General features: G+C 40.6%; 1 protein-coding gene across 6 annotated transcripts in view; it reads left to right on the top strand.

The window, feature by feature from the left end:
* Positions 1–14530, top strand: part of tnr (tenascin R (restrictin, janusin)) — a 139116-nt gene that overhangs the window by 61371 nt on the left and 63215 nt on the right. For 5 of the 6 annotated variants that reach the window (XM_078791538.1, XM_058066131.2, XM_078791537.1 and 2 more), the window contains exons 2-3: positions 224–272; positions 14009–14129. In XM_078791538.1, coding sequence (XP_078647664.1) covers positions 14046–14129 — 84 coding nt within the window. In that variant the 5' untranslated portion in view covers positions 224–272; positions 14009–14045. The remainder of the gene's footprint in view (positions 1–223; positions 273–14008; positions 14130–14530) is intronic. The other variant, XM_058066132.2, reaches the window with a different exon arrangement.

Here is a 14530-nt window from a genome sequence, read left to right as displayed (position 1 = left end):
AAACAGAAGTATTTGGAAAGGGTGTTTTTTTTCGCCGTTTGAGGTTGGTCTCGAAACATACACGCTACTGTACATGCAAAGACACATGCAAGTTCAAATGGAATACCAAGTGCTGTATGGTATGCTTTGATAAAAGCTTTGATATTAATATTGCTTTGATAATTCACTGCAGCTACACATAAAAGTAATTAAGAGATCTGAAATTATCTTCTCTCTTGGATAGGTGCACAGCAAAGGACAAGCAACGACACAACAAAATACTTGCACAGAAGGTACTGCACACACACACACACACACACACACACACACATGTTGACACTTTCCTTTTGGCAATGTGCAATTTAATGGTCTAAAGCGTTTAATGTCTGCTTTATGTGCACCGGCTTGTTGTGCATTTATCAAGCTGAGGCACATCTAATCAGACAATTAGCGCTCAACTTGGGATAATTTCCTCGTGTGGATTCATCGCCATCAGTGGCTTTCTAATAGGAACAAAATCAATTGTCTCACACACACACACACACACACACACAAACTTACATAAATAACTATGAATGTATTAATAAGTCTGGGAATAATTACCATTAATTATTGGATAAAACTAAGACTGGTATGTACTAGAGCATAGTTTGCATGACGTGGCCTGCATGTTGTGGAAACTAAACCTTTAATGTGCTGGGATTTTATGAAGAAATCTACTGGAAATGGTACAAAAACGAGTTCCATAAATAAACAAATAGTAGCGGTATATGTCCAAACTCTCTGGATTTGGGTAATATATTTCCACTGATACCTGTATAATATTGTACATACAGGGGCTGCACGGCTAGTGGTTATCGTGCAGGCCACACAGCTAGGAGACTCAAGTTTGATTCCACTCTCGACCATTTCTGTGTGGAGTTTGCATGTTCTCCCCGTGCGTGCGTGGGTTTTCTCCGGGTACTCCGGTTTCCTCCCACATTCCAAAAACATGCTAGGTTAATTGGTGACTCCAAATTGTCCATAGGTATGAATGTGAGTATGAATGGTTGTTTGTCTATATGTGCCCTGTGATTGGCTGGCCACCAGTCCAGGGTCTACTCAGCATCTCGCCCGCAGACAGCTGGGATAGGCTCCAGCATGCCCGCAACCCTCATGAGGATAAAGCTCTGCATACAGCCATTGTATTGGATCCGATTTGTTCCCCCTTACATTGAGCCAAATATTAATTATTTAAAAACATAAATAAATAATGTCTTCACGCTGGCTGTCACGATCCTAGACTTCACATGTAAACATGACAAAGCTGTCTTCTAGTGCACTGTGCACTTGACTCGCTACACAGAAAGCATTCCACCCTGCGTCTCCCTCCGCCGTCGGCTTAGCGTCAAAACAACAATAGCCCCCTCGCTGCGTTTGTACAGCCCTGCACAGACGAGAACAACATCCCCACCTTGAGTTGCCTGAGCGGAGAGTGACAGCAGCGGAAGCCGTTGATGTCAGGGTTCTAATCACGGAGGATTATAGTGGGTGTGTGCCTGTGTCACTCCTGATTATGGCACGGGTGCCGGGAGACTGGAGACCTGCAAGCAGGAAAGAGTGAGACAATGTAGCTTCGTGTACTAAGCGAGGCTTCCACTGAATTTTGTCAGAAGCAATCTTTGCAGAGACAGCTTGCAACGACTCGGAAATAGAAGCATACATTGTTTCAGCATTATTATTAAACAATTACCTGTCATGGCACACTATTATAAAGGCTGAATGGAGGCACCTGAACTTTTCTTGTTTGTTAAATACGTTGTCAAACTTGGTAAAATACAACAGAATGTTCAAAGTCCAAACAATCTGTTTATTGACACTGGTTGACTTCCAGGTTCTTCCAATTTTAAACCAAAAATCCCCATAGCAGGTACTCTAATGTAATGTCATTTGGGTCACATTGTCACCATCCTAAACTTCTTATTATAACATTCAATCATGCAAATATGAAAGAAGACAAATTAACCACTACACTAAACTACTAAACTATACTAAATAAAACTAATAGAGAGTAAAACTCATCTTTGAAGGAGCCTGACAGACACTTAATAGAGGGCACTGCAATGTGTTTGCAGAGTGAAGTGGTGCAAAGCTGCCAGTATTTTTTAATTGGACTTTTTGTCTTAATTGAATCTTGAAATCATATGCGAGACAATAATCTAATTTATTGAGATATGTATCAAATTTAAAAACTCCCATGGGCCTTTTACTGGAATCTAATGGATTTCAGACACCTAACGTTAGCACCTTTGGTGGCGTTTTTTTGGTATGACATTGCATGTGTTTGACTGACTGACTGACTGATGGGAACATGGCTGCCAATTCATACCGACGGACTCTCTGACCACCACCAAACATCCATTCACATGTATAAATCAGTGTGGGCTGCACTGGACGCAAAATAGGAGATGTGTCCTGCCCAAGGACAAAAGCAGTGACGTGGATGGAGGAGGTTCTGGACGGAATTGTTCAATTTCTGGACCTCTGGTTTGGTCAGTGTTTCCTCTGCAAAAATAAAATTGGCTTGGTTTGGCAAGCAACATTATTATCATTATCCAAATTACACAACTTTGGTCGTTTTGGACTTTGGAGGTTTTGGAGGTTCCACTGGACTGTGTATTTAGATGCAACTCCATAAAACATGGAACTGAGGAAGCTTTTCATTTCCCTATGTTAAGAATATATAGTACTGGTGCCGATATAGCCAGAGCAGTATGTCACCATGACATAATCTCGCTAATGAACCGGGCCGTCTTTGTCTATCTCATTCTCGGCAGCCTATTCCTGAAAGCGATAGTATCACAAGCACATGTCTTGCTATTGAGATTAAAACCTTTAATTTCGCCTCTCTACCCTCTAGGCCAGGTTTTTTCGCCATCATGACAGGGTTTTATTTGCGATCAATACAGGAATAACTCAAGTATCGTCACTTGTTTTGAAAATCTAATTTTAAAGAAAAACTCACTTAACATCCAATTAGGGTGAGTGTTATTTACCATTCACTCACACATTTATAATTCATTGAACAGTACTCGTGATAATAGCAGCATGTAGTTTTTAATGAGCATAATAGCATGACCGCACTATACTCCAAATATACTGCTATTGACACAAAAAAGGTGTTTGATCCTGAGCAGTTGCTTTATCTTCTCAGCACAGCCTTATGGTGTGTTTCAGTGTCCACCTTTAAACCCGAAAAGAGTGAGAGTACAGGTGGGAGAGAAATGAGGAGATTTTTTTTTTACCTTCTTTTTTTTTACTCTTCATGAAAGCTTCAAGAGAACGCATTGTCATTATGTCCCACAAGATACAAAAGGCTTTGAACACTGCAACATAAAAAGAGGGAGAAATGGCTCATCTCAAAGCTGGAGCAGGAGGAGATCAACACACAACGTCAGCCTCATGGGATGCAGGATTGCATTGTTTGAAGTATTTTTATGTCCGTTTTTGTTTTAGGTCATGGCTGGAAAAAAGGAGTATGGAAGGAGAATAAAACTAACAAAACTGAAGAAAGGTTTGTGTCCACGCCAGTGTCTGAAATCAAAAGTTGATTGATATTCTCTGTGTTTGTAAGAGGTCCGATGGTGAAGTGGACTTATTCCAAAAGTAATTGAGTGCATTTCAAAACCCGTCAGTGTAATAGTGACAGGTAATTAATGGATGTTGGCACGAGTACATACACAGTACTCTCCTCGGAAGAACATCAGCACTACAGTATCTCCTCCATATTGCCAGTCGCATACATGTTGTCACAGTTCTTTCTTCAAGCCATTGGGAGTGACCAGGATGGATCGGATCAGTAACAAGTACATCAGAGGGACATTATATGTTAGAGGACTTGGAGATGAAGTCAGAGAGGCCAGACTGAGATGGTTGGGACATGTCCAGAGTAGAGATAGTGAATATATTGGTAGAAGGATGCTGCCAGGTAGGAGGTGTAGAGGAAGACCAAAGAGGAGGTTTATGGATGTAGTGAAGGAGGACATGAGGGTAGTTGGTGTGAGAGAGACAGATGCAGAAGACAGGCTTGGATGGAGGAGATTGATTTGCTGTGGCGACCCCTGAAGGGAAAAGCCCAAAGAGGAAGAAGACCCTATTGCATCTTCCTATACAGTACAGCACAGAGCAGGCAGTCCACAAGTGGCAACGTGCAACGTCGGCCTCAAGGGACTAAGGATCACATTGTGTGAAGTATTGTTATGCCCGTTTTTGTTTTAGGTCATGGTTAAGAAAGGATAACAAAAGTAACAAGGATGCAGAAAGATTTACATCATGACAGTATCTGAAATCAAAAGTTGTTGTTGTATAAGCAAATTATATATATTCGATTCGATTCCCCCCTCAGGCATCTCTGTGTGGGTGCGTGAGTTTTCTCCGGGTACTCCGGTTTCCTCCCACATTCCAAAAACATGCTAGGTTAATTGGCGACTCCAAATTTTCCATAGGTATGAATGTGAGTGTGAATGGTTGTTTGTCTATATGTGCCCTGTGATTGGCTGGCGACCAGTCCAGGGTGTACCGTGATAATAAGGCTGTGCTGAGAAGATAAAGCAACTGCTCAGGATCAAACACCTTTTTTGTGTCCATAGCAGTATATTTGGAGTATAGTGCGGTCATGCTATTATGCTCATTAAAAACTACATGCTGCTATTATCACGAATACATCTGGCCCAAAGACAGCTGGGATAGGCTCCAGCACATCCGTGACCCTCGTGAGGATAAGCTGTAGAAAATGAAGGAAGTTGCCATTACCCGATGCCTGCATGTTGTTGCAGTTCTTGCTGCAAGCCACCCTATGACATCTTCTTTTACAGTACAGCACAGAGCAGGCGGTCCACAATTGGTGTTTTTTGGCTTCAGAACAGAATCCTTTTTTGTGACTAACATAGCCCAGACAAAGACTCTTGGGTTGCGGTAGAACTTGATGAACACAGCCCGCTGGCCTTGAAAGACAAGGCAATTTGGCCAGAGTGACGGTAATAATGGGAAAGGCAGTGATGTTGCCAAAGAGAGAGGCAAAGAGAGGGCTAAATTGAGAGGCACAGGATGGAGAAGGAGAACAGGGAGCACCCACGCAAAAAGGCCTGGTGTTGGTTTGGCTTTCATGTTACAGTGGCGTTAAGTTGGAGGTTAATTTGAAGCCAAATGGATGTTACGGCTCTACTTCCATTGGGTCAGCAAGAGGGGGAGAACAGGTCTACTTTCTGAAACAGTATAAGGAATGATGACTAAAACAAATGCACTATCCTCTCCTGCACGAGGCTTTGAACTCAGAGTATGAAAGTGAGTAAAAATGACTTTCATGGATAGCCAAAATCCTCACAGTGGGAGAAAAATGAAAACCCATCAAAGGGATGAAGGCAGCTGATGAGTATGACGACTGCTGATAATGAAAAACGAGAGTGGAAAATAAGAGGAGAGACGGGCTATTGGAGAACAGAGGTGATTTTAGAGTGGAAGAAAATGGAGACCAAGGCAAAAATGGTCAATTTAGTCACTCTCCTGCCCTGTTCTCTCCACAATGTGACACAGCGATCAGGCCAGCTGAGGTCAGCACATGGATGGTTTCTGGCTCCCTGCGCCGGTTCTGGTGGTAGGCTAACATCTGGGGTGTAGAAGCAGCACTTGCAAGGGCAACCTGTGTCCCTCTGCGACTAGCATCTGGAGAGGCGTCACAGAGCAGCATGACAGATGGATTACAGAAAACAGTTGCTTTATAAATATCCCCCTTTTAACTCTTGTCATTGTAACGGTAAACTGCTGCTGAGAATTTGATTAATACACTCATGTGAAAAAATGAGGACAAAATGAGGACACCAATGATGTAACGTGTATTCCTGAACCACTACATACAAAAGGGTGCATATTTGTTAAAAAATGCAGCCCTACTGTGCAATATTGTTTTATTAAACCCCACGCATAGGATTAACAGTGCAAAATATACATTATTAAAATGTTGATCAGAAGTTTACATTTATGCCAGCATTTTTTCCAAAACATTTTGACCACAGCTGCAAATAACTCTAAACTCCAGTATAAAACCTAGATAACCAGCATACAGTAAACACACTTTGTTAATTGACTTTTTTACCTTATCTTTAGCTCTTCTGCTGGATCATATTTTCTATTCATGGACTGAACATGAACAATGTGTGGGAGGGAAGCTAATCAGTGGTTGCCTCTCATTTGCAATTTTCATTTTGGAAGAGCGGGCATCCTTCTGCTTTTTGTCATTTTCTCCAGGCACACTCATCGTTAAATATCTACCTTTGTTGTGACAGGGCGTAGTCTCACAATGCACTGGATGAGTACACAATATTTCTAATATACACAATATTTCTTGATTAAATGCTGTGCAGAAATCTAAGATTAGTGCTGTCAACAATAATATTAATGCCGGTAACTCATTTATTTCATTAATTATGTCCAATTTTTTTCTGTATAATCTACACATGCGGACACCTCAGGTCTGACTGGTCTGTCGTCAGAGCAGAGTGTTGTCATCCTCACAGTTACACAAAGCCTGATACTGTTTTATAACTTCATTCTGACCCAATCACAAAAGGCAGTACAATTCCCTCACCGTCAACTGTATGTAACTCCAACCCACACGTGTCGAGTTCCTTCATACTTTCCTTATCATTCTCATTACAAGAACGCAAGATGCATTTAGGGACAATCCGAACATCACAAAAATGGCTTAACTGTGTGTGTGTGTGTGTGTGTGTGTGTGTGTGTGTAAATAAACGGGAAGATAAAGAAAAACATAATTGGTTATTCTTATCACTCAGTTCGTCACTCTTAAGTAGTTTAATGAGACCTAAATGTCTCCACACAGAAGTGTGTGGCTGCTATTAGCAATCCAGGAGGGGACATCCCAGAGGATTCATATGTTTCTCCTAAAAGATACCATACATTGTGTGTAGCACGGGTGGCCAAAAGACCTCTATGATGGCGTGGATGGGGGGGCGGCCGTGACTGTAAAAACCTAGCTGAAATAGGCAGATTGCGCGCCGCAAAATACACTTTTAATAATGGAGAAGGCAGTGTGGGGTCCAAGATCCCGCTGTAATTGATGGTGGGAGGAAATGATGAGGAAATGTAGGTGAGCTTGTGCGGTATCGTACAGACAGGAATGTGACAATTTCCGAGCATGCGGACGTCATAATATGCACTTTAGAAGAGTGAATTTACTCCCATCACTAACTTTGGGTCATACTCAGATGATTTTTCTGTTTCATTTACAATATGCTTTTATCTCTAACCATTTTCAAGCTACAACCGTTTGAAATAGTAATATCAAAACAAAATATTTTCTTGAAAAAGTGTGCTCATATTATAATGAAACAAATGGATTACACAACCCCTCATAGCTCATAATAACACCGTTTAAAGTGTGATTCAAATGTTCTACTGCTACTAAAAAGAGTTAGTCTGTCTAATAGTGTTTGACAAATCGATTTTTAGACTTGTGTGGTGTCTTTTTAGCTTGATTGACATATTCAGCTTTTGGATTTTGGATTTGGAGTTGTTAATACATACTACAAATCACCCTGTCCTGTCATTTATGTTTCTCTTCATTAAATACAGTAGCAATGACCATATTTCAGACATAGTTGCTAATTGTGATTAATCATGATTAGTTAATTAAAATTGTGATTAATTTGATTAAAATGTGTAATCATTTGATAGTACTAATACAAATAAAATATAAGACCACAAATGTTTTTTTAGTTAATAAAAATGAATTGTCCATAAATATGAATGTGAGTGTGAATGGTTGTTTGTCTATATGTGCCCTGTGATTGGCTGGCGACCAGTCCAGGGTGTAGCCCGCCTCTCGCCCGAAGACAGCTCTGCAGCACCCCCCCGCGACTCTCGTGAGGATAAGCGGTAGAAAATGAATGAAGGAATGAATGACAACATTTTTAACCAAACTGAATTGTTCTCTCCAAATGAGCAACCTGTATGAATACTTTTTTTTTTAACTCCAAAGGAGTCAGTACCTCACCAGCCTTGAACCTCATCACATATGACTGCTACAGATTATGGTGACTGTGTTGTACTTGTACTTTTAATCCAGTGGATCATAAGATTTGGATCTCTCGTTCAGAGCAGTGTGTCACACTGCTAGCACACAGTTAGCCTGCCTGACGGTTTCTTTTGTTTCCACTTTTGTGCCTTAGTTCCTGTTTTATGCCTTAACTTTGTAATACTTCCTATTTTGCCATATTTAGTGTTTTCCTTTTCTGTTCCAACGCACCTGCCTTTCATTTATGTGTGATTATTGAGTTGAGCCGCTGGCGTAGCTCGTGTGTTGGAGCATTAATTATTATGACTGCTCTCCTGTGGATTTCTGCCACTGCGTAGCAGCTTTAATAATTAAAAAAAGACTTTTACCTGCACTTTGGGTCCTGCACTCTGCATACTGGGATCGCTGCCACAACGATGCAATGCCACAACAGGACATAGTGTGAGCATCAGGGGTACATCAGTGGAGTGGTTCAGATCTTATGAGTCAGCCTTTGTGACCTTTTATTCTCATCTGCTCCTATCTCAGGTGGGGTTCTTCACAGCTCAGTTCTAGGCCCTCTTCTCTTTTCCCTCTATCTGCTTCTACTTAGCTCTACTTGGGAGGCATGCCCTTTTATTCTACTGTTAATTTAGATGATTGTCACCTTTATGTCCCTCTTGGAAGACAAACCCCTGTTATATCCAGCTTTAGGTATCTTGATGACATAAAGGCCAAGATGGGTCTGAACTTCTTAATAAACCTCTAGTTTAGGTTTGTGGTGGCACCTCTGGGATTCAAGCTGTAGATTTGGGACCTTATCATTTTATTTGAGATGTTTTTTTTCCTGTCCTGTACATTATATTATTCAGTACAGCACTTTGGTTCACTGTGGTTGTTTTTAAAGCGCCTTCCAAATAAAGTTGGATTGGATGGGATTGGGAAAAAAAAGAAGCATGTTAATGGACTTGAATTGGCAGCAAGACAATACGTACTGTAGCCACTGCTAAAAGCATTACATAGAATAAATACACATAATAGCTAGTGTAGGTTTTCTTGAATTGAGTTGGACTGCCCTTTCCGCTCTTTCCCCCACTCCTTTGATGCTTTTCTATTGGCAAAAGCTGATGCTACATGTCTTTAGATGCCATATTGTTACCTTAAAGGGGACTATTATGCTCATTCCCGGCCCTTTTGTTTTGGACTCCTATAGAGCAGCTACACATGATAAACCTTGCAGAAAGCTTTCTAGATCTTCCACAATCTATACCTATTCCAGCTGTATTTCCAAAATTGATTCCACCCGTGGCCCTCCTTCGGGCATGCCCACTCTGCCGTGATTGCTCCCACTCAGCTTGTACCCGGGCACGCCTGTGTAAGGGAGTCACCGACCAAAGTTCTTTTGTGGGTCAGTTCCAAATGTGAAAACCTCATTATCTGAAACTTTGGCATTGTTTAACACGATAAAACAACATTCTAACATTTATTGGTCAGAAAAGTGGAAAAAGCATAATAGTTCCCCTTTAAAACACTGTACATCGGTCGTTGGTCATAGGTGCTGTGCTTCAGTGCTGAACTCTGCAATATTTGAGTATGCCAGTTTCCACTTGGCTGTAGCTGCCCTCCGTCTCCTCTTGAATAAAATGTCTCTCCTTACCTTAGCTGACATGCTGAGGAGAAAATACAGGAGAATGTCATTGTCCTTCTTGACTATGAAAGTACCAAGCGTTAAACCATACAGCATGATCAGTGAGCATGCCCAATTCAAGGAACAGACACTCCAGTAAAATTACATGGTGTCTTTTTGGAGTGTACCTCTCATTTTATTTCTTCTCAACTGGGAGGCTGTGCAGGAAGAAAGAGTACGCTGTTGTCTAAAAACATAAGCGCCCATCAACCCAAGAAGGTCACCTCAATAAAAGTATGATCCAACAAAGATGGAATGATAGCAAGACAAGGTAGAAATAGAGAACATGTTTTCATCCTTTCTTCTCCGTATGGCCTCCTGTGTGGCTTTTATGATTTACTTGCACTTCTGATTATTGAAGTTAGAGTTTGAACTCAGTATTTGCTTGTGGGAATCAGTTGGATACATATACCACAGTCATTAAATCGTACATTTCACTTTCACATGTAGGGATTTTGCTCTGTGCATGCTGACTCTTCTAATTACCATCAAGGCAGGAAGGACGATTATTACAGTGACAAGAGAGAAACGCTTGATACATGATGCCGCTTCTGTGTGTGCGTGTATTGCAGAAGCAGCAGCTCTCTGGGGTTTGTGTTGGCTGCATGTGTTCAACTAAGTGCAAATGTTCTGCCTCCTGGTGAAAAAGGAGAATAAATGAAGCCAATGTTGAGAGCCTGGAGGATGCAGAACCTATTTGAATGAGGAAATGCAGCCTTATTTTAACCTTTTGTGGGGAAAAATAATCACATGGGCATCGAGCTTGCACTGTGACCCCTTGCAACCTTGTAACATCGAATCGAGTGTAAAAACCCCACACAAAATTGTGGTAATGTGTTGCTCAATAGATACGTTATACAGTAGATGCCTTCAGGCACTTGTCCTCACTGTTCCTCAAAGGAAAGCATCTATTACTTTACCATGCAATTATTTTTCACCATTATCCTTATTGAACATACAAATAGAGAGAGAAATACAGACAGTGTTCAAGGTCTCTTGTCTTCTCTACGTTGGTTCAGTGCTTGATCATGTGATCAAGTCTAGTTGGTTTTCTTTAAAGAGGACCTATTATGCTTGTTCTACTTTTCTGACCTATAATTAGAATGTATTAGTATTCTTGTGTTAAACAATGCCAAAGTTTCGGATAATGAGGTTCGGAAGTGAGCCTTGAAAGAAGTTGTGATGGCTCAAAACGCTTGGTTTCAAAAGGTGCAGTAAAACTACCCCTTTGTGATGTCACAGATTTGCGGACTTCCTTATACTTATCCTTATACTTATTCCTTATACTTATATATAACTCTCTGCCCTCCCCCAAGCACTGTTCTACGGTTTACTCACAATGCCTTGAAAGGGAACGCCACATTTGTTTACAGTTGCTAAAGACGCCACCGTCAGGCAAAAATGGTTGGAGTTCCTGATTCCCTACCAGCAAAAGAAGCATCATAATCTGTCAACGTCATTTCACACTGTACGTTTGGTGAACATGGGCCAGTATGCAGCTGGACTAGCTGACAAACTTGCTGAAACCCTACGCCTTTCCAATGTTACTTATTAGGTTATATGGAAGAATCAGTAGGGCAGTAAGTAACAGTTTATCAGTGTCCTAACTGTGTTTATTTTGTTTAAGTCATGGAGCAAAAGTAATTGTCTGTGTAGCATTATAGAGTGTGCATACAGGAAGCGGGGTCGCTAATAGCCTTTTCCCAAAACGATTAGTGTCTCTTCCCGAGTTTTTTACTCACTAGTAGTCCTGCAAAACACATTACACATTAGCAATGCTGTAAAACACACTAAAATGCTAAAGCTACTCACCATTGAGAGATATCTTGAAGTCACCTCTTTTCTTGAGAAACTTCAGACTGTCCAGTCTCAACATATGAATGTGTGTTAAAAGCGGACATTAAAAAAAAAATAAAGCTCTGTTTATTATCAACTTCTATACCATTTATCAACTTTATATATAAAGTTAGCGGCACAAACTGGAACTCTTTCTATGCACTCGGCAGTGTGACCCAATCACAGCAGAGTGGGCGTACCTGGAGGCGGGCCGTGGGTGGAATACATTAAAACAGACCATTTTCAGGGGAACCACAAAATCCAAACCAATACAGCTGAATAGGTGCAGATTCTGGAAGATCTCAAAAGCTTTCTGTGCAGGTTATCGTGTGCAGCTGCTCTATAGGAGTCCACAACTCAATACAAAGGGCCGAAAAATTAGCATAATAGCTCATCTTTAATATACCGTGTGTGCCTTGAGATAACTTCTGTAGTGATAGAAATAAAATTTAACATACCCGACTTAAATTGGCAAAGTTAAATAACAGAGTTATTACAGAGTTCCAAGTTTTAAGCATCCATCAAAGCCTCCCAGTGAAGCTATCCCTGGCTTAATGGACACTGCTTCAACTAATTGCTTTGAGCACACGGCTTCCTGCTGGCTTTAAACATTAAATTAGTATTAAGTATTATGAGTATTCTGCACATCGCATATGAACTTTCTGGGAAATTATTGTTTAGCTCAGGCTGAGTCTTATATTATAATGATATTGGATTCTAATTACTATATATTATAATATTGCAGTAGGTATACTCAAATATTTATTTTCTCTGCTTTAAATTGTAAATAATAATTATTTTTATGCTAAATTAAATAGAAAGTGGTTTTTTGACTCTAGCAAAGAGCAGTGTCTCAAAAGTCAGTTCATTCAATATTATATATTCAATATATACCACCATATATACCACCAGGATGATGCTTTGACATGGGGATCTCGGGCATCTTTGTGTGGAGTTTGCATGTTCTCCCTGTACATGCGTGGGTTTTCTCATGCTAGGTTAATTGGCGACTCCAAATTGTCCATAGGTATGAATGCGAGTGTGAATGGTTGTTTGTCTATATCTGCCCTGTGATTGGCTGGCGCCCAGTCCAGGGTGTACCCCGCCTCTCGCTCGAAGACAGCTGGGATAGGCTCCAGCACCCCCACGACCCTCGTGAGGATAAGCGGTAGAAAATGAATGAATGAATAATAATAATAATAACTGTGAGCATAATACAGGGTTCCGTGTATCAAATAGTTATGTTTAGAGCTTTTTATGGTGACGTATGTTATTCTTGGTTATTTGCCATTCACTGGAGTATTTGGTGAGTAAACGTCCACATACAGTGAGGTTCTACTGAATAGGCACTGACAGACATACTATGTGCAGTAATCATTATACTGTATCAAAATGACTTTTTAATGACCTTCTAACAGTAATACAGCCAGGGAAACAATTATTCCACCTCCCCATGCACCCTTGTTTTTCCAGGTTCTTGTTCATATTAATGCCTGGTACAACTAAAGGCACATTTGTTGAACAAATACATTGACAAAGAGACAAAGAGTTTGATTTCTGTGGCAGTACAATGCTATAGCCAAGATGTAAGAACTTAAGTAGGTTTGACATAGACATGGGAGCTGTAAATTCATCATTTGGCTTTTCTTCAATGAACAGCATGATGTCGCTGCTAAAATGTGAGTGCAATATTAGCACTGTAGTTAACATAGCTATACTAGCTTTCTTAACACGTATCCCACTCCTGTATATCAAGTTGTTTCTCATCACTATATTTTGACTAATTCTAAACATCCACTAAAATGGAAGCTCAATTTGCCCCATAATTGGAAAAAAAACATATAAAACTTAATTAATGCAGCCCAGGTCGTAACATTGTTTAATCTGCACTAACCTGATTTAGTCTACTCTATAAGGAATCCACTACACTACGTTTTTATTCCGGTGTGTTCCCTCCTCTCTAGTCTCACTTCTCGATTCCACGGAGAGAGGATTACAGCAGCATCACTCAAAAGCATGTGTCTCCTGAAATCCGTCTATCAACTCTCTCCCTGAGCAACGCTTCTGTATTTCTCCCGTGTGGAGAGATCAAATGTCTGCTATTGCACAGAGAAATACATTCAAGGTTCTTAGTGAGTGCTTTAATCCCTGGAATTTAAAAAAATACATATATTTCCTCCACTTGCCAAATTCAATTATTCTACATCAGATCAAAGGTATTTATTTTCCATTAACTGAAGATGGAAGCAGGATTCCCTTCACTCAGACGCATGAATACAGCACCGCTATTGAAGAGGTCGGAAGAACATACAGTGGCAACCAGCAAAGCAAGCCTAACAGGGATAATCAGCTTTTGAAGACTGATTTAACTAGAAAAAGATTCCTAATGATTTAAATAGAACTTTTTCCCTTGACATTTAGTCTTTGTGATATTCTAATTTAGTTTTCTTCAACAGGTGTGAGTGGAGTGGACTGGTGGGATTTGTTCTCAGCATGCAACTTGCTCAGAAGCATCACTGGGCCACTGTGCCAGCATCAGGCTGCGTCCTGGCTTTGGCTCTTTTTCTGGCTGTACAGGTAACAATATCACTCATTTTCCATATTAATGTTTTTCTGTATTCATCTATAATACAGTGGAAGCTCCAAAGCTTTATACAGCTTTTGTTGGGTCAATAGCATCGACTTTGTTTAGTTTAGAAGTAACACAACCTTGCAAACAGCTCCTTGATGTGGTGCCAGGGGGTCAGCAGAAAAAAAAATATTTGTTTCTAAAAGACAGCTGGGATAGGCTCCAGCATGTCCGTGACCCTAGTGAGGATAAGCGGTATAGAAAATGGATGGATGGAAGACATATTGTGGTGTGCACGAGTCCGTCAGGACCAGGCTGCTCTTTATTAGATAGAAGATAAGATATGCCTTTATTAGTCCCACAAGGGGACATTCCAGGTTTACAGCAGCAAAAGTACAGTAGTACACAA

The sequence above is a fragment of the Doryrhamphus excisus genome, linkage group LG6 (genome assembly GCF_037039965.1).
Source record: "Doryrhamphus excisus strain RoL-2023G ecotype Guam linkage group LG6, RoL_Dexc_Guam_v1.1, whole genome shotgun sequence".
NCBI lineage: Eukaryota > Metazoa > Chordata > Actinopteri > Syngnathiformes > Syngnathidae > Doryrhamphus > Doryrhamphus excisus.
Note: the sequence above shows the minus strand (reverse complement) of the source record. Positions and strands in the feature narration are given on the sequence as shown.